Genomic DNA, 19,220 nt, shown 5'->3' on the forward strand with positions numbered 1-19,220 from the left:
TTGGACAAGGTTTGCCTATTTTTTTAAGATAATATGCTATATAGGAGCTCCTTTTTGGCCTCATTTGTAAGTTGTTACTCTTATGAGCAATATTTGTAAATTTCTCTAATATATTAGAAAATCAAAAATTAAAATTTATTTCACTTAAAGTATAATGATTTAAATAGTACATGTTAATGAGACCACATTCAATTAATAAGATGGATTAGATAATTTTAGAAGATTTTCGTTCTTGTTTAAACATCTTTAAAGGAATTAAATTACTAATGAGCTTGAACTTATTGGTAGCTCACTATTGCGATTGAATCTTATTGAATTTTGATAAAAGCATATTGACCAATACATTATGCACTTACTAGAGGTTTTAAGGGAGAATGGTTGTAATCATAAATATATCTCTAGATGTTTTTTGATACAAGCCATAGTGCATCTGGATAACTCTCATAAGGGTGACAAATATTTAAGCACCCCTAATGATTTCCTTCCATGCATTTAGATATGATCGAATAGGATTACAAAAATCTTGAAAGAAAAAGGCATTCCACCATTCTTTTGCCTACAACATTGATACACTTCATCAAATATTCCAAGGATCATAACGATTCTCTACATAATTCAAGTATCTATAAAGTGATAGGCTTGTATGGTATTTCTTATATATTAGATATAAATATGTTATTACATAAACAAACCTACTAGAGTTAAGTACAATACCATGTATAAGCAAAACATTTATATTGAAGATATACAATTTTTCATATATCAAAGATAAATAATACAAGAGATGTTTATGTCAAGCCATCGAGATGAAAAAACAAATTAACAAAAAATCTCATTAAAAACAAGGGTTGGGATATGAGTTTCTCTTCTTGTTATAAATAATATACCATAAAAATTATGAGATTTAATAGCCTAGTCAATATATTTCCTCTATTATGATTTTTCAAAGTGTAGCCTGGCCCACCCTATTCACTTGTTTTTGGTTTCTTTCTTGTCCATATGATGCTTGTCCTCTTTCCCTTAACTCCAACAATTTCTATTACAATCCTTTTGTAGGTATCTTTTAGTTAAAGTATGTTTATTAATGTCTCTCTTCACTATTTTCTTGGACTACTTTTCATTTGTATCTTTTTAGTTTACTCTTAATTCTTTCCCTTTCCAATCACTTGTTAAACATTTTATTTGTACTTTGTGCCTTCTCACATGTTTTCTTTGGAAATTTTTATAGTATTGTTGGCCATTTACATTTATTTTTTTGTTTGTTTAAAAATAATTGTTTCCCATCTTATTTGTCAACTACATTTTTTGAATGCAAGTATTATTATTTTTTTCCTATTCAAGTTAATAGACGTAGTCTTATTTTTTAATGTCTTAATTTTCTCACTTTGTGTTCAAATTCTCCTATGGTTTATCAAACTTTTAGTTTATTATTTTCAAGGTTCTATTCTCACCTTACAATTTTTTTCCCCTTAATATGTTTTTCTCTATTTATTTTGTTTCCTTAAGATCCCTCTACTTATCTAAAAACAACCCCTTTCCAATTATCATCTTTGATCTTATTTCATATATGTTTTCATGTTAATTATATTACTTTCTTGTAATGTTTTAATACCATTCATACCCCACTTATTCTCTTGACATGTCAATTATATCTTAAAGATATTTAATTTAATTCCATGTAATGTTAAAATACCTTCCTTATCTCATTTATCCTCTTAGCATGCCAATTTTATTCTAGAGATATTTAATACGTATTAACATTATAATACCATCCCTAATCCACCTATCCTCCAATTGTATTTTAAAGATATTTGATTCTTTGTAATGTTTAAATGCCATCTCTAATCTGCTTATCATTAAAATCACATGTTTAAAATTGATATTACTTATAATTTTCTCATGTTTCAATATGCTTTAAAACAAATAATGCAAAAAAAGTTGCAACTTTTTTTCCAAAAAATCTTTTAGGGGAAGTGTACCGGTACATGTTATAGCTAACTTGCACATCCATAGATTCCAAATAGTACATCGAATTTTGATGATTTTTTTTGTTCTCTTTGCATGCTACTTAACTACTTATAGCTATTGTTCTAGCTTATGGGTAGTAGTGATGTACGATGTGGACTGTGTTATGCATGCAAGGGTCAAAAAATACACATTTCCAAGTGTCGCCTAATACCTACTTAAAGATGCCCCAACAAGCATGCACTTAAAATTGTCAATTCTTATGCACAAATGCCCTTAGTAGTCATGTGCTATGGGCACCAATAATGATACACAAATGGACCAATTATGATCCAAAAATGCTAAAAAATAAGCGACTATTGATACATGTAAAATTTATTAGAAAACTTTTAATTTTTTTTTTCTTAATATTAATAATTAGAGAGTTAAATGTACAAAGAATAAATGATGATTGAAACATAAACGGTCTTCCCCTAATCTAATCATTAAAAAAAATTAGTGTAACGGTGATTATCAATGGAAGTCGATTCGAAAAACCTAGGCTTTGAAGCATGTTAAGTTTGAAAGGGAAAACGCACCTTCAAAGTAAATGCCAAATTAGAAGGAAGTCTCAAAGTAGTCGGTCAAAGGCTGTTGCAATGTTCAATGAATTCATGGAGAGAATAACAATACAAGTTTGTGGGGAATGAATGAGTATCATCATAGAAGTGTCATCTTTTTATCTTTTTTATCATGGAGGAGCACAGATATGTGGGTACGGTTGAGTTGAATGAATCTTATCCTGGCACAAGGTCCAAATGGGGAGGGCTGTATGGGGAAGGCGGAGGGCCGAGAGGGCAGAGCGGAGGAAAGCAGAGGAAGGGGGAGGGAAAGAGTGTCAAGTATAAATAGGTAAGAAAGAGGAAGGGTGGCGGGTGCATGATGATAATGCAGGCGTGACAATGTCCCATCAGCATTCGGGCTCTGTCCAGGGGCGAGATAGGTATTTACTGAAAAAGGTTGAGAGGGACTGGATTGATGGGGTCAAGGAGTACCCAAAACGTACAGTACAGTCCTTTGCCTTTGGTCTGGTCTTGGCATTCCTACTGTACTTGAATGCTTCATCCACGTCCACGTGTTCCCTTATCCACATGCAAGGCTACGCGTGTAGTTGCATGGACATGAATGGGCAAAGGCAAAATGTTTGTTGTTGCATGTGGAGATCACATGGCAGTTCAGAGGAGAAGGAACTGTGGAAGGGATGATGTGAATGGCAGTAACAGTGAACCCCGGCAGCATTTGCATTTTGTGTCTCTTCCATTATCCTGAGGCTTGTAAAAACATGATTGAAAAGTACCCCGACGGTCCATCAAAGTGGAAAGTGCTTGGCATCCACTTAAGTACATATTCTTTAATGAGGCTACGACAGCTAATAATCTATCCATTGGTTGGTTAGGAGTTCAAAGTGGGAAATTTCAGCTGTCATCCATCCATATCACAGGATTACTTACAGTTTTTGTTTATTTTATCCTTTCCTGGTATTCAGACCTTTACAGATTTTCACTTTCAAGACTTTGCCATTCTTGCTCTCTTATAAATGCTGTTTTTTTTTCCTTCCAGTATTGGAAAATCTCAGCAGGTGTACAGATTCCCTGAATTACCCTGCTGATTTAGCCATTTCATGTTTTCGCCATGAAAGGCCTAATTTGCCTGTTTTTAAGTCTACTTTGGTCTTACTAACACAGGTAAATGGTTTCTCGCCCCTCGTTTGTCTAATTATTTGGTTTGGAATACGGTCTATTTTGCAGTCTGCTGCTTTGCTTCATTGTCTTTTGGTGGGACTGGGGTGGGAGGAATACACACAAGTCTGAGAATCAAGTGTAATAATAAAAGCTATGAATATGAAAGATAACAACTGATGATTACGCACAGAATTTCTAATGATTGTTGTTGATTTTATTTTATTTTTCGTGGCCGTAATGTGTGGTTTGAGTAAGGGTAATGTACGGTGAAGAATCGCTATTAGAGTGCCCGCTACAACTTTTGGTCGTTTGAATTTTGGTAGTATTCCTTTGAAGTTCAAGACTCTCCTCTCCGGGTTGCTTAAACTCACCAGTTTTCATGAAAATCACCATTAAAATCTATAGGTAGCGAGTCTATCAATTCATTTTCTCTGAATTTCATAAGAACTGCATAATTTCCATTTTCTTTTGACCATGCCTTGTGAAAAAATGAATATATTTGACAGAAAGAAGAGTAAGTAGCATTTACTGACACATACAGGAGTCAGTAGCAGCAGTCATTAATGCTGGCTTAGTACTTAAACCCTTTCTTTTTCCGTAGACGCGCAGTACTCTCTGAGACTTTCAACCCAAAAAAAAACCAAAAAAAAATTAACAGGTCTTAAACCCTATGTGGATTTTAAATCGTTGACATATAGGTATAACAATGATGAAACGTCTTTAATCTCTGCTTCTTAAGCGTCTTTTAGGGATAGTGAAAATCGGGATAAGTTGATCCAGGGAGAGAGAGCGAGGGAGTCTTAATTAGAGCTGATTTAGGGTTATGTTATAGGAAGCATCTAGGGAAGGGAAATAGCTTTCTGCAAGTGTTAAGAATGGAAAAAAATGTTACAGAAACTAATTATAGACGCGTTTCATGATGACAGAAGCATCAAAAAAAATCCGTTGAACGAATGAGAAGAAGCTGGGGAGATCTGACAAGTTTAAAAGTCGAATAGAACAAGTGTCTTTTTTCAGCCAAACTGTGTTCGGATCTCCGTGTGTTACTGATGAATTTTCCCGAAATATCTTCTTGGGTTGTAGATGATGCTTGTGTTGGAGAAAAAGCAAGGGTTGATGAGAGGCCGGAATATGGTGAGTACAAGTATAGCGGCAGGCTTGGCGCAAGTCCTAATGCCGATCAAACTCATGTTGCATCCAATGACCTCTCTCGGAGAAAGGCAGTCAAATCCACGGTGGTTAGCCAAAAAGTTCAGAAAAAACCTAGAAAGAAGGGATTGCCTGCGAAAACAGCTAAGGGAAGAACAGTTCATCTGGATTTTGCCTCTAAATTGCCTGCAAAGGCTTTCAATGTGTACAGAATTTCTCAACCTAGAGGCAGCAAAGATAGGCACAGTAAAGTAATCACTTCCAAAGGACCAAGAGACAGGCGGATGAGATTGTCCGTGGATACCGCTACAAGCTTGTATGAATTGCAAGACAAGCTGGGCCTAGATCAACCAAGTCAGACTGTGGAATGGCTCCTTCTAAAAGCTCAGCCTGCAATTCGTGAGTTAGCACTTCCTGCTTATTCCAATACTGCGCAAGTATCACTTCTGTACCAAAACTTAACTTTCTCGCAGAAGTTAGATCAGTATGGAAGTATTTTAGCAGCGACTTCTTTCCCTGCATCTACTACAGCAAGCAACAGCAACAGCAACACAGATGCACAAAAGGGGGGAACTGTCATGAAGCGAGCAAGTCTCAGAGGAACGGCAAAAGCAAACCCTAACGAGCGAAAGGCTAATAGAACCAAGGCCAGAGAGAGAGCTCGGCAGAGAACCAGGGAAAAAAGCTGCGCCAAACAATCCCAACCATTAATTGATAACTGCAAACCTCCTCAATCATTTGGGTTTGTGAAGAAAAGTTTCGCTTCTTCCATGGACACTGTATGTGAGAATGGCAATGGCAATGCCCACAGCTCCTTTCTTGTGCAGGACTCCACACTTCTGGGTGATTCTAAACGTTGCAGAAGTTCGCATTCATCTTTCATCCATCCGCAGAGTGATATCCAAAGCTCACTTCAGAGTACTCTTCACTGCCCCACTTGTCAACAGGAAGGAAGCAGTCTACAATCCATGGGATCAATCTCATACTCAAATCCACCAATAGTATCAGAAAAACCTGCGCCGGATTTCGGACAGGGGTTTTTCCCATTATCTGCAGTATCCTCTACATGTTGTGCACAATGTTTAGTGCCGAATTCAATCAGCTGCAACGCTGGTTTAGAATGCATAAGTGAAGGTCAGTCTTCCTCTAACAATGAAATACATGTAGAGGATGCTAGAAATATTTGTCTAAAGCCATTTGAAGAACATCAGTCGTCTACTATCTTGACGGCTTTCAGTCCAATTTCTTGTTTTCCAAGTCCTCCTTATCAATTCTTGGACGGTGGTTATTACGCCCATGACTACACAGTGGGCAATAGCTGTCAGTAATAAAAGTGGCGATGCTGGTTTTGGCAGGTCCAAGCACAGTACAAATTAATGCTGAAAACAAGAGCTTCAGTCAATACTAGCTAAGGTTTTCCCCAATTATGTATTCTTTCAGTTACAACTTTGTTGAATGAAATGCAAAATGGACAAAGTTTTAAGTTACTGCTCTAATTTTGGGCTAAATCTTGAGTATATATGTCTCAATGTCAATCTCTGCAATTGTGTTTTCATCTTGCCATTTTTCAAAATTTGAAATTTAGCAACAAAATATTATACCTAGGCTACCATATATTTAGGGCTTTCTAGTTGAAAATATGCGCGCTTCTGTGAGTTAAAATGGCATCTCCATCTCTTCTCCTGGTTCAAAGAATTGACAACCTCTGAAGTTTGAACTGCTTCCTTCACTGATTAGCTGTATCAGCCTGTGTGCAAAGAATATAAATCACATTGACTGAACGAATACTCTCAAAATCTCCATTATTTTCACTCTCAATTTAATTTTATCACCAACAATCAGAAATAACTACCATTAACTCTCTTAGCATTGAAATAAATCTCTTGCATGCGATGCTTCAATATATCTCTAATCCTTTCCTTTCATTAATGACCGGTCTGGTTTGCATTTTTTCTGTCCAATCAGAGTTGTCTGTCCGGTTTGTGTTTTACTATTCCTCACTCTTCTTTGGGTTCTTTTTAAACAATTTGTGGCTTTAGTGACTAGTAATTTGCATTATCTATGAATATTTACATTCCAAACTTGTAGCTCTAGTGATCTTTTGTTTTTTAATGGAGATACATTAAGATGAGTATGCAATTTCCTGTATTCCTCGTGTGTATGATAGCAATACTTTTCTGAAATTCTATTATTTTGAAATTCTATCCTGTCACATTCTCGTTGAATTATCTGATTTCTGTATGATTTGAGCCCTCCGCTTGTGGAAAATCACTCCATTGACATCGATCCAGTAAACTTTTGTAACCCATCTCAAACTTTAGTATCTTCTCTTTCCCCAACTCCCTGTCACTTACACGCTCAAACCCATCCTCCTCCATACGTGTGGGAATAGGCTGTTCGCTCTTTTAGGGTTACGACCGAAAATATTATAACAGGAACCTACTTGCAAAACAAACAGTATGTTCAATTAACTAGTTAAAAGATGTTTAATATGCAAGCTACCTACATTATATGCTACATAAATGTATTATAAATGTTATTATGTATAATTGTTCATGATTAATAGTTTATATAGTTTTTCGTTAGTGGGTGATTGAAAAGAAAGTTTTATAAGCTCATATTTGACAATTTAAATTTAAATTCACATATATATTTTTTGTAAATGTAAATCACCTTTCTTATTTTTGTATATTTGTTTGTAGACCTTACAAACAAGTAGAGATATTTTAATGTGTAATTTTTATTGAAGAGTCATTCTTTTTGTAGTTTCATCATATGAAATTTGTGGATTTTGGTAATGTTTTAAAAAACATAATATCCAATAACTTGTACCATGCCTTTCTTGTTGAAATCATTATTTCCATAACTTGCATCGTTTGAGCTTTGTGAAGTTTGATAATTCTTTCTAAAATATAATCTCCTATGTATTTCTTGTTAAAATATCATTTCCATAATTGACATGAGGTGAGGTTTGATATTTATGGTAATGTTTAAAAATATAATCTACAATAAATTTTACTATGTATTTCATGTACAAATCACTATTTTCATACTTGAGATTTGTGGGTTCTCGTGATGGTTTTAAAAATATGATCTTTGATAGTGAAAGGAAGGGGAAATAGTTTTATTTATCTTTTGGAAAACTCTTAAAAGTCAAGTTTTATTGTAGAGGATAGTATATGATTAAGAAAAGGAGATATAATGTGTGGTTTTGATATGTTGTCTTTAAAAAATAAGATGTGACGGAATGAAAAGTGGACATTGTTATATGTGCTTGAAACAATATATAAGAAATGGGAGGAATATGGATAATGATGACTTTTTAAGTCCTTCAAATGCCAAAGGGTCCACATCATTACTTTTAATTACTATTCAACATGTAATAGATTATTTATTTTATTTATTAAGTTGAAAAAAAGTTTGAGCCTCAAGTGGTTAAGATAAGTGCATGTCATAGTTGGTGAGAGGAAACATTTTGAATTTGGAGGCCCCACATTTTAAAGCCAAAAAGTTAGTGCTTTAATCATGTCATCTTGCTTATCTATATCATCCATGTGAGTACAAGTTTTTAGATGAATATATGACCTAACAAAAATACATTATAATAGGATTTATAACGTATCAACATAATAAGGTAACAAAAATACATTGTAATAGGATTTATAATGTGTCAATGTTATATGGTTCCTTTTGGGTCTAACTTGACACCTTCAAAATGAAAACTTTTCATCAACTCATGCTTGTGTTTTTTAAGGTGCTAGTGCTTTGCATGATGCATTTTGAAGCTAAAACCTAGGAGGGGTCAAAATAGATATTAGAGGATTGAAAGGAGGTTATCTTCTCACTCAAAGATTGGACACATTATTCAAGATGTAGTTTTGATATAGTAAATTTATGTTGTTTTGTTTCTCATCTCTTAACTTATAGCATGGGGAAAGTAGGTCTTTATGATCAATCAACAAGTGGTTTTATACCTCTTAACAATCATTACATATGGCAAAGAAGAAAAGGTAGTGTGCTACATACAACTAATATATGGTAAAGCAATTGGTCATAAATTGAGGATACACTTGAGGTTACAAGTACAACGAATTGCTAAGACAGTGGTCATTATGGTTAGACTATTTGTCATATTTTAGTGACTCAAGTTAAAAGGCTATATTACTATTCGCCAAATTATTTTATTAAAGTGTGACATAACTTTAAAATTTCACCCTAACATCAATACTGAAGGCACTAATGGATTAAGATTATGATGTTCTTCTTATCTTCTCTAGTAAGTAAGATAAAAGTGTTAATATCTCATCTCATATTGTTCAACAAAACTACCTTATCTATAACTATCAAACAAAAAACCAACAAAAATACAAGACCATGGGTAGCCAAAATCATCCTTTGAAATAAATAAAAGGACTTTAAATCTAACCCAATATAAAAAAGAAATGTATTCTTCAATAAACTCAAGTTATACCAAGTAATATATTAAATAAATAATTACATTTGATAACAAGAGAACCAACAAATCTTCACATAAACTCCTTATTTCATATCCATAAGTAAATAAATTTTGTATCCCTTAAGTCTCCAGGGATACTTACGAATGATAAATTAACAATAACAGAATTTAAGCAATACATTTTTCATCTTTAATAAAATTAATAGATATTCTTTTTGTAGGCATGTTGCGTGCCTCTATTTAATATTTTTTTGAAATATTTCTACATCTAATACCTTGCATTTTAAAAAGAGCATCCTATGTATAGAGAATTTATAAAGCATGAGTATTTATGAACCGATATATTATCCACTCTCTACCAATCTTATCAACACCCTATCCATTGGATGATTGTTATTCCATGTGACTACAAATTATTAATAGTCTAGAGTTGATTTAGTTCTTATAGCAATTATAAATGCCAAGATAGAATAATTTCATCTTTTTCCTTCTCTAAAATTTAAGGTCAATAAATTATCATTATTTTTTCATGATCTAGATCAATCTTATTCTCTAGATCTTAATCAAAGGCATATAAATCATCAATGTTGAATATTGAACTTATTATCAATTCTTAAGTTTGTTCTAGTTCAGAAGCATTATTGAAAAATTTCATTACAATCCAACATAGTTCTATCTTCTTCCACTCTATCATGTTGAGGATTCCTTGTGGACCTCTATCTTTCCTAAAACTTCTGAACACGAGATCTCCATGTGAAATATCTCAAGATCTCCATGTGAAAGATCTCCTCTATTCTCCTTTCCTTAGCCTTTTTTTATACTTGATAAATCCCTTACTTTTTTGTGCAATCCAATCATGTAAAATATTCTACTGAAGCACTATTCCTATTTATCTTTGGAATCTCTCCAAACTCTAATAAAATGCTAGAGTATCTCCATAGAGAATTTTAACGGATTATTCTAACTGGATCTACTTCTTGTATTGTGTAGCAAACTTGAATTATTGAATTAAGTTAGGATTGAAATCCATTGACCATAATATGTGCTCCCAACGATTTTGTTGATAATCTTTGTTTATCCATTAGCAAAATATATGCTCTAATACTAATTTTATTTAGCTTTAGAGGCTCTCCCAACTCTATTAAAAAAATTAAATTGTGGCTATAGATAATCTATAATAGATTCTTTGTAATGGATGAGTTGTTGAATAACAAACTCAACTTGAGCTATGATTGAATTCCATTAACCTTTTCTTCAAACTAAAAGTGCACATATTTTCAAAAATTCTCTTGACACCCTTTGTTTATCCATAAGTTTGTAAATGATACATAAATCATAACTTAACAAAAAAGACCAACAAACTAAGATTACCTATAAAAAGTGAAGGTCTTTTGTAGTCCATGTAGTATCACCACATCTAATAGGTCAACTACAATTGGTTAGCTTTAATGCTATTGAATATTTCATATTCACATATATTTCTTCAACATAAATTTTTATTAACTATCCAAAGAAGAGCCTATCCTTGTATCCTCCCATTATTTTTATTGAGATATCAATGACTATTATAAAGCTATTATTTTGAAGCTAGAAACTTTACTAATGTTTTTTTTAGTATATAGGCCACAATTTTTATCTTCCATTTCTCTTATATTGTTGATGGTTAACCTATCATAAGGTGAAATATAATTTCATTTTAGAGGTACAACAAATTTTAGTATGCTTCGTTCATATTCACAAAAATAATTGTATCAAAATAATCTCTCAATTTCCTTAGCCCAACATATAAACAATTATGGTTCCAACTGATCTCCCTCTTGAGATTTCTTTCAATTCGAAGATTGGAAAATGGGTCTAGAAAGAGGAATATGAAACCATCCCTTTTTCTTATTTCCACTGCAAAAGAGTAGGTCAGTGGGCTAGAGATTGCCCAAAGAAACCTCAGCAAAATAAGGTGCGGAAGAAAGTGTCTCCCTAGTCGGACGCCCCTGTTGCTCCCCAGACGGATCCTAAGCCCTCGGGAGAAGAATCGACCCCTAATGTGGTGGATAACATTATGAAGCAGGTCCATATGGAGGATTCCTCAAACTTGCAGACATCTCTGGAGGTTCATGCTACGCCTGATCCAGATAGGGTCACCATGGTGGCTCCCGTTGAACTGGAGACCGTTTCAGTACCAAATACGACTCAGGTTGACCCTCAACTTGATGCTCAAAATAAGGATGTGAGGCCTGGCCTGGATGAGGCCACAAGGTCCAACAGAGAGAATCAATCCATTGACCTGATTATTGATGTAAGTAATACCGAGGAGATCTATAAATCCAGGATGAAGGTGGGAAATCGGGGAAGGATACCCCTGTTACTAGTTCGGACGACTTCAACCCTTTTATTGAAGTGAAATCTAGAAGCCGAAGACGTAATTCCTCGCCTGCAAGAAATGGTCAGACTCTTAGACCTAACAGAGCCAAAACCAGGAATAAACAGAGAGTGAATTCTGGATCAGACACAAGAGGGTGGGAAGGCCACCAAACAGTTTTAATAGGGAGAAACAAAGTAAAGTTGCGATTGTAGATGGAGTTCAGAGAACTCTTTAGGATATGGGGATTGGATCGCCCTCCCTCACTAAGTGAAGATAATCTCATGGAATATAAGGGGGCTTAACCACCCCCATAAACATGATCTCCTTTCTAATTTGGTGCGAGATCATAAACCTAATATCTATCTTGTCCAGGAAACAAAAATGCCTTCTTGTAGAGTGGAGAAAATGAAGTTAGCCATCTTCAAAGACAGTAGTGTGCATTGCTCTGATGTTGATGGTGCATCGGATAGTATTGCTTCCTTTTGGAACCTAAGACTTATCCAAGGTATTCTTATTTTGACTAGCTCTAATCATATTGCCACTAGATTTACAAGTTTGAAAGATGGTTAATCCTAGAGTACCTCCAATATTTATGCTCCAAATAATAGAAATGCCATAAAAGTCCTTTGGAACTCTCTGATTAATGCTAGATAATTGTTCCCCACTGAGAAGTGGATTTTGTTTGGAGACTTAAACACTCCCTTGTCTAATTTTGAGAAGTCGGAAGGTGCCCCAATCTCTAAGGATAGTAAGCAATATTTAGTTGATATGATTAACTCCTTGGGTTTATTGGATTTGGACCTTAACGATGTTAAATTTACTTAGTCAAATAGAAGTACCCAAGACCTTATTCAAGTTAAGTTAGATTGTGGGATTCTTTCCCCTGACTAGCTTCAAGACTATTCTTTTAAACTCTCTTCTTTGTCAAGAATTGGTTCTAACCATTTTCTGATTTTTCTGAATATATCTCTCATTACTGGTAGGAAGGCCTCTAGTTTCAGGTTTGAGAAAATGTGGACCCTTAATCCTGAGTTGCATGATAAAATTGCTAAATGGTGGGATGTTGACATTCAGGGTACAACTATGTATAGAGTTGCCAAAAAACTTTCTAATGTCAAAGTCAAAGTGCAAAAATGGAACAAAACTTCCTTTGGTAATATCTTCTAAAGGAAAGATGCTCTCAAAAGGGAACTTGATGATATCCAATTGCAAATACAAATCTCAGGCTATAATGGACCCAAATTATGGATAAAAAAATTGATCTTCTCTCAAAACTCCATGATATCATCTCCAAAGAGGAAGAATACTGGAAACAAAGACCAAGAGCCATTTGGCTCAAAAGTGGGGATAAGAACACCAAATTTTTCCATATGACCACATTAAAACATAGGGCCTTCAACAGAATCAAGAGGATTTATGTTAAAAATCAATGGATTGACAAACATGACAATATGAGTCAAGAGGCTATCCGTTATTTCTCTTCCCTTCTTTCTGAGGAGAGGCCTTTGGATGTGAGTGCCCAGGAGGAATTATTATGTGAGATCCCTGTCATTATTTCTCAAGAGATGAACAAGGAGCTTACCAAAATTCCTTCCTTTGAGGAAGTTAAAAGGGTTGTCTTCTCATTTGAAGGAAAAAAAGTGCCTAGCCCTAACGGCTTTCGCATGTTTTTCTTTCAATTGTTTTGACAAATTGTTGGTAATGATATTGTGGATGCGACTAGAGAGTTTTTTGGTTCCCGCTCTCTTTTCAAAGAATTCAATGCCACTTTTTTTGTCTTGATCCCCAAGAAGTCGGATGCCAGTTGCTTCCAAGATTTCAAACCTATCAGTTTATGTAATTCGATCTATAAGATCTTTACCAAAATTATGGTTTTCAGACTAAAGAGTATTCTTCTACTCTTGATCTCTAAACATCAAAATGGGTTTGTGCCTGGGAGACAAATTTTGGACTCTATTATTGTGGTTCATGAGAACATCCATTCGGTCTCCATCAACAAGAAACCTGGTTTTTTTCTCAATCTTGATCTACTCAAAGCCTATGATCGAGTTAACTGGAATTTGTTGATCAAAATTCTACAATCTTTTAGCCTTTGTGATCACTTGAAACAATTGTTGAATCAATGCATCTCTACTCCAAAATTCTTGATGATGATCAATGGTTCTCCTTTAGGTTTCTTCTCGTCTTCTAGAGGCATGAGGCAGGGAGATCCCCTCTCCTCGTTTCTTTTTATTTTAATGAGTGAAGCTCTCAATAAGATTATTCAAAGAGAAACCAAGACCGGTAAACACAAAGGGCTTTTTCACTCTTCTCAAGCCCAAATTTGTACTCATCAACAATTTGTTGATGGCACTCCGCTTATGGGTGAAAGCTTTGTTTTGAAAGCCAAATTATTAAAGTCTATTCTCAATCTTTATGAGCATAGATCTGGGTAGAAGATTAGTTTACCCAAGAGTTCTATTTTTTTCCTTAATACTCCTGGTCATAGGTAAATTAAGATTGTGGATATTCTGGGGTGCAAGTTAGGATCTTTGTCTGACTCTTATCTTGGATTGCCTCTATGTTTCGGCCCGACTCTTGATGTTTTTTGGTCCAATTTGCTTGATCATTTTCAGAATAAACTGGCAGGTTGGAAAGGTGCTCTTTTGAGCCAAGTTGGTAAGCTTCAACTCATCAAGGCCTCCTTACAGAACTTACTGATCTATGCTATGAGCCTCTTCAAAGTTCCTTCAAAATTTGTTGAGCGAATTGAAAGAATTCAAAAGAATTTCTTATGGATTGGTATTGATTCCAAAAACTGCCTTCATCTAGGGGCTTGGTCGTAGCTCTGTTTGCCAAAGAAACTTGGTGGTCTTGCTCTTAGGCATATTTGTGATTTCAATAAAGCCATTATGGCGAAGCAACTTTGGAGATGCCTGAAGGAATCCAATGAATGGGCATCCATTGTCCATCATAAATATCACATTAATGGTCTTCACAGTGTGCTGGAAATTTCCCCCTCGTTACCTCTGCTCTATAGGGAAACTTCTTCAACACCAAAACTATTATTCTGCAAGGAACTAGATGGATTCTTGGGGATGCTAGAAAAATTCAATTTTGAGAAGACTGGTGGGTTGGAGATGGCCCACTGATTAACTTTCAATAGGCTACTCAATTTAAAAAGAGATGTTCGAGGCAAATTGGTTACTGGGTAGCGGATTATATTAGAGATGGGACATGGATCAATCTTGTTGGTTTGGACCCTTCCTTGCTTCCTCTCCAGATTTGGCTCTCCTTTATTCATATTCCCTCCTTCCCTGTGGAGGACTCTCTGGTGTGGAGTGGATCTTCTTCAGGAGGGTTCTATGTCTCAAATGCCTTTCATCTGCTCATGAGATCCTTCTCTCCTGCTCCTTTCTGGTCTTGCATCTGGAACAAGTTGTTGATTCTCAAGATTAATATTTTCTTTTGGCTCTTTATGCAAGATAAAGTCCTCTCAATTGATAATTTGTGTAAAAGGGGAATGGCTATTCCTCATAGATGTTTCTTGTGCAAGGAAGATGTTGAAGATGCCTCCCATTTGCTACTCCATTGTTGCTTCTCCAGAGATGTTTGGGCAACTTTTTTGGAAATTTGGGGTATCTGGTAGTGCTTTCCTAGTAATACTCATAATTGTTGGTCCCAGTGGATTTGTCCTTTGAATAGCCCCTCCCTCAAAATATTATGGAGCTTTAAGCTACCTCATTTAAAATGGGGCTGTGGAAGGAAATAAACAATCGAATCTTTAGGGAAATTGAGTCTTTTGCATTGTCGGTTACCTGCAAGATTCATAATGGTATCAAGGAAAAAAAATTATCTTGCTGCCCTTCACGTAAGGTTGACCCTCCCATTATTACCCTGTCACAGGACTGGGATATCATCAAAAGGTGGCATATCGACTGGGACATTTCTATTCCTACGGGTAAATTAAAACAATCTAGGAACAATGTTGTTTGGACCCCCCCTCCTAGTGGGTGGATCAAAATCAATGTTGATGGGGCGGCCAAGGGTAACCTCGGGCCGACTAGCTATGGGGGAGTTGCTCGAAACCACAATGGTAAGCTTGTCGCGACGGTGGCGCTCCCTCTGGGCACCCAGATAAACCACCTCGCTGAGGCTAATGCCACTTATATTGGACTACACATGGCAATCAGGGAATAGTTTAGGAAAGTCTGGCTGGAGAGTGACTCAATGAATATCACTAAATTTATTAATAAGCAATTTGATCCCAGCTAGATGATCAAACGCCTAATTGAGGAGTGCCACATCATGATTGATAAACTGGATGATTTAAAAGTCTCCCACATGTATAGGGAAGGTAATATAGTGGTAGACCACATGGCTAATTTTGGTGTGGATCGCGTGGAGGCTCGGTGGTGGACGGAAAGGGAAAATTTCCCAAAACACTTGTGTAATTTGACAAGAAAACACATCATTGGTATTATCCATTCATTACTCATTAATGATGATGGGTAGTCTTTTGAATGGTGTGTTTTGGTGGGATTTGTTTTTGGATCCCAATTTCTTCTAGACCTTTCTTTAGCGCCTGGTTCTACATTTTGTGGGTTTAGTTTGTTGTGTATACCTAGAATTGTAGAGATGAAGATTGTATGGGAGGGAACAAAAATAGAAGGGAACCCACATCTTATGAAAAATGAAAGAAGAATATGGACCTCTGGAATGAAATCTCTGATGGGGATCTTGTTCGCTATCTTGAGAGACTCCATGGGAATGATCCCAAAAAGACTAAAGATTTTGTTGAAGGATGGAATAATGGCATTCTCACTACATTTGGGGCGGAGTTCAAAATTGATGAGGTATTCATTACTAATATCACAGGCATGCAGATGGAAGGAAAGAAATTCTACCGTGAGAGGAAGTTGGTTGAGGAGTCTATATCCATCCTATTTGACAAACAAAGTGAAAGAGATAGGGTTCACAAGATGACAGATGATGGGTATAATAGGAAATATTTGCAAACCCTATGGGCGGACATGGCGGAAGTAATTATGAGGTACATTACCCTTGATGGCTTCTCTGCTAGTATATTTTCTTATCGTTTCATGATTCTTAATCATTTTAGGCATGGTAGAAGAATTTCCATTCCCTTTTATTTTCTTTCTTCCCTAGATCAAAGTTTGGCTAACCATGCCAAGAATCCGGTTAATCCAATGTTACATAAAGGATTAATTGATCTTATCATGGACTATTCTAAGGTTAATGAGGTTAAGCCTTCCTCAGCTATCAAACCCCCATGTTGTCCACCAACCCTGAGGTGCAGGTAGTGTCAGATATAGATATGGAGGGAGAGGAGATTGGAATGGCCATGGATTGGTAAGATATTAAGATTTCAGAAGACCCTGACTACTATCCTACTGAAGAGGAGGATCCCGCTCACATGACCCTTGGGACTAACAGTAGGAGGAGGAACAAACATCCCAGATGGGCGGCTACTAAATATAAAACCTTTGGAGCCAAACCACAGGATTTTGACCCGCCAAAATCTAAAAAAACTAAGTCGGGGAAATCTAGTGACGACAAGGGAAAGGAACAAAAAATTAAGCTTGACATCCTTATTAATGTTGACCAAGGAAAACAAGGGATGACCACTGTTGATTCGAAGCTGGAGAAACTTATGAAGAATTTTGTTAGTGGGTAAGAGAATTGCTTCCTATGGGTTGGTAAGGAAATTAACATGCTGAAAGAGGGTATCAATGGTATCATTGATACATTTACGGATAACCCTGAGCCAAGTAAAACTGATAAGTTGATCCAGATGACACAAAAATTAACTAAAGATGTAGAGACTAGGAAGATTGACCATGAGAGTACAATTGGTTATCTGGAATCAAGCGTTGAAGAAATAAAAGGGAGCTTGAGAAAATTAGTGAGCATTAGTAAGAAAGCCATGAATAGCAGTGCAGAGGGCCTCAAGAAGGTTAATGCATTGATTGTTGATCACAAAGCTCGACCTTTATCTAGCAGTCCGCCTCTGGAAACTAAACAGAAGAAGAAATTACAGGATTCAAGTGTGCAAGGCACGGGATCTCAAACTACGACTAGCACATATACTAGAACCAGAAGCAGGAATCAGGGGTAGGGTACCTCCAGAATCATTATGGATGAAACTGAAGACATAAATCGGGAGATGATCCAGAAGAACTCGAGATTGGTGCACTCTTTCTAGTAGGGTGTTGGTGTTTTGTTTTGTGCTTAGCTTGTTTTTTAGTAGTTTTTTGACTTTGTGGGCTCGGCCCCTGTTTTGTCTGTTGGTTTTGGTCTGTTTTGTGACTATCCTTTGGTTGTAAAACTTTGAGTTTTGAGTCCCTGTAAAACCTGTTTACCTTAATCAAAAATAATTATGGTTCCAACTATACTCCAGAATTTGACACATAATCTAGTATAACTATGCTTTCTCATTTTAGAAATGACTTGAATCACCTTTTTCCATGTGATCTTGAGTTCTAACCGAAGCCTTGTGCAATTAAACTTCATCCTCAAATTCTTCTTATTATATATTATCCTTTGAAAGTTCTTTCTCAATAATTCTGTAGTAAGATTTCTAGCATTCGCCTCTTTTTCTTCACCTAATTTATTCAAGAATATATCTTGTTTGATCCATCCATATTACTAGTACTCATAACATTGCATGCTATAAAAAAGTAAAAAAATAGTATTTGTAAACATAGAAAAATAGTAAATCTCCACTCTACAATTATTAATAACATTACATTATGTACACTTAGATCATAAACAAAAATTCACATATACATAATAGTATAGGTAGTAAGAATGAAAGACTAAAACAAAGAAACGAACTTGATCTCATATACAAATTTTATATTCATCAAAGAGATCTTGTTACAAAAAAGTAATATTCAAAATATGTAATAATGATTGATAAGAAGAGACTACTACTTTTCAACATACTACTAATATTGATTTTCCTTAAAAAAAATGATTATCTTGATGTATCAATATTACTAAGTGTAAGTTTGATTAGCTCCTTTATTGTAAATTTTAAGGTGGCTTTGAATCTATCATTCAAGAGATCCACTTAATAAATAAATAACATAGCATGTGTATTTATGAGAAATAAATAAGCACCCTTAATTTTATTTATATCCCTCAAATTTATGGTTTTGATATTCTCTTTATATATTCTTGTAGCATTATAAATTATTTACCTTAATAATTTCATTCTCTAGTTGGAGCTTGTTTTAGTATGGTTTCCCATAGATCATTTGAATATCATTGGCTCCCCATTCTACCCTAAAACTTCACCAAGGTGCATACAATTAAATTGTCATCAAATACAAATTATTAGGCTAGGTCCCTCCTTATATGTGTCTCTCCCTTTTGGAGGCACTCTTTTGGAAGGATGGATGCTCAACATCCTACTCCCACCAAAGTGATTCAAATTTTAAGTACTATGAATATGGGCCTTTACCTTTCTTGATCTGGACTAAATGTTTGCATTTTATTGTTATATGTTGACCTATACTTGAAATTAGCCTTGTGATCCCTATACGAGCAATAAACTACATGAAAT

At 35.4% G+C, this 19,220-nt stretch overlaps 2 protein-coding genes across 6 annotated transcripts in view; one reads left to right on the forward strand and one right to left on the reverse strand.

Moving 5' to 3' along the window:
* Nucleotides 1–293: 293 nt before the first annotated feature.
* LOC131060791 (uncharacterized) overlaps nt 294–19,220 on the reverse strand; it is a 56,022-nt gene continuing 37,095 nt past the window's right edge. For 3 of the 5 annotated variants that reach the window (XR_009110442.2, XM_059213544.1, XM_057994191.2), the window contains exon 3: nt 6,312–6,582. Coding sequence is in view for 3 of the 5 variants with exons in the window: in XM_059213544.1 (XP_059069527.1) it covers nt 6,578–6,582 (5 nt within the window). In the remaining 2 variants the exon portion in view is untranslated. Of the gene's footprint in view, nt 557–6,311; nt 6,583–19,220 lie in introns of those variants that run through there. The other 2 variants (XR_009110441.2, XM_057994190.2) reach the window with 1 other exon arrangement.
* Nucleotides 2,911–6,163, forward strand: LOC131060790 (uncharacterized). The gene is made up of 2 exons (XM_057994189.2): nt 2,911–3,689; nt 4,613–6,163. The coding sequence occupies exon 2, from the start codon at nt 4,736–4,738 to the stop codon at nt 6,161–6,163; it is 1,428 nt and encodes a 475-aa protein (XP_057850172.1). The 5' UTR covers nt 2,911–3,689; nt 4,613–4,735.

This window comes from Cryptomeria japonica, chromosome 10, assembly GCF_030272615.1.
Source record: "Cryptomeria japonica chromosome 10, Sugi_1.0, whole genome shotgun sequence".
NCBI lineage: Eukaryota > Viridiplantae > Streptophyta > Pinopsida > Cupressales > Cupressaceae > Cryptomeria > Cryptomeria japonica.

Excerpts from the sequence above, each read along its gene's own strand:
- LOC131060790 (XM_057994189.2), top strand. The coding sequence starts at position 4,736 with ATGAATTTTCCCGAAATATCTTCTTGGGTTGTAGATGATGCTTGTGTT.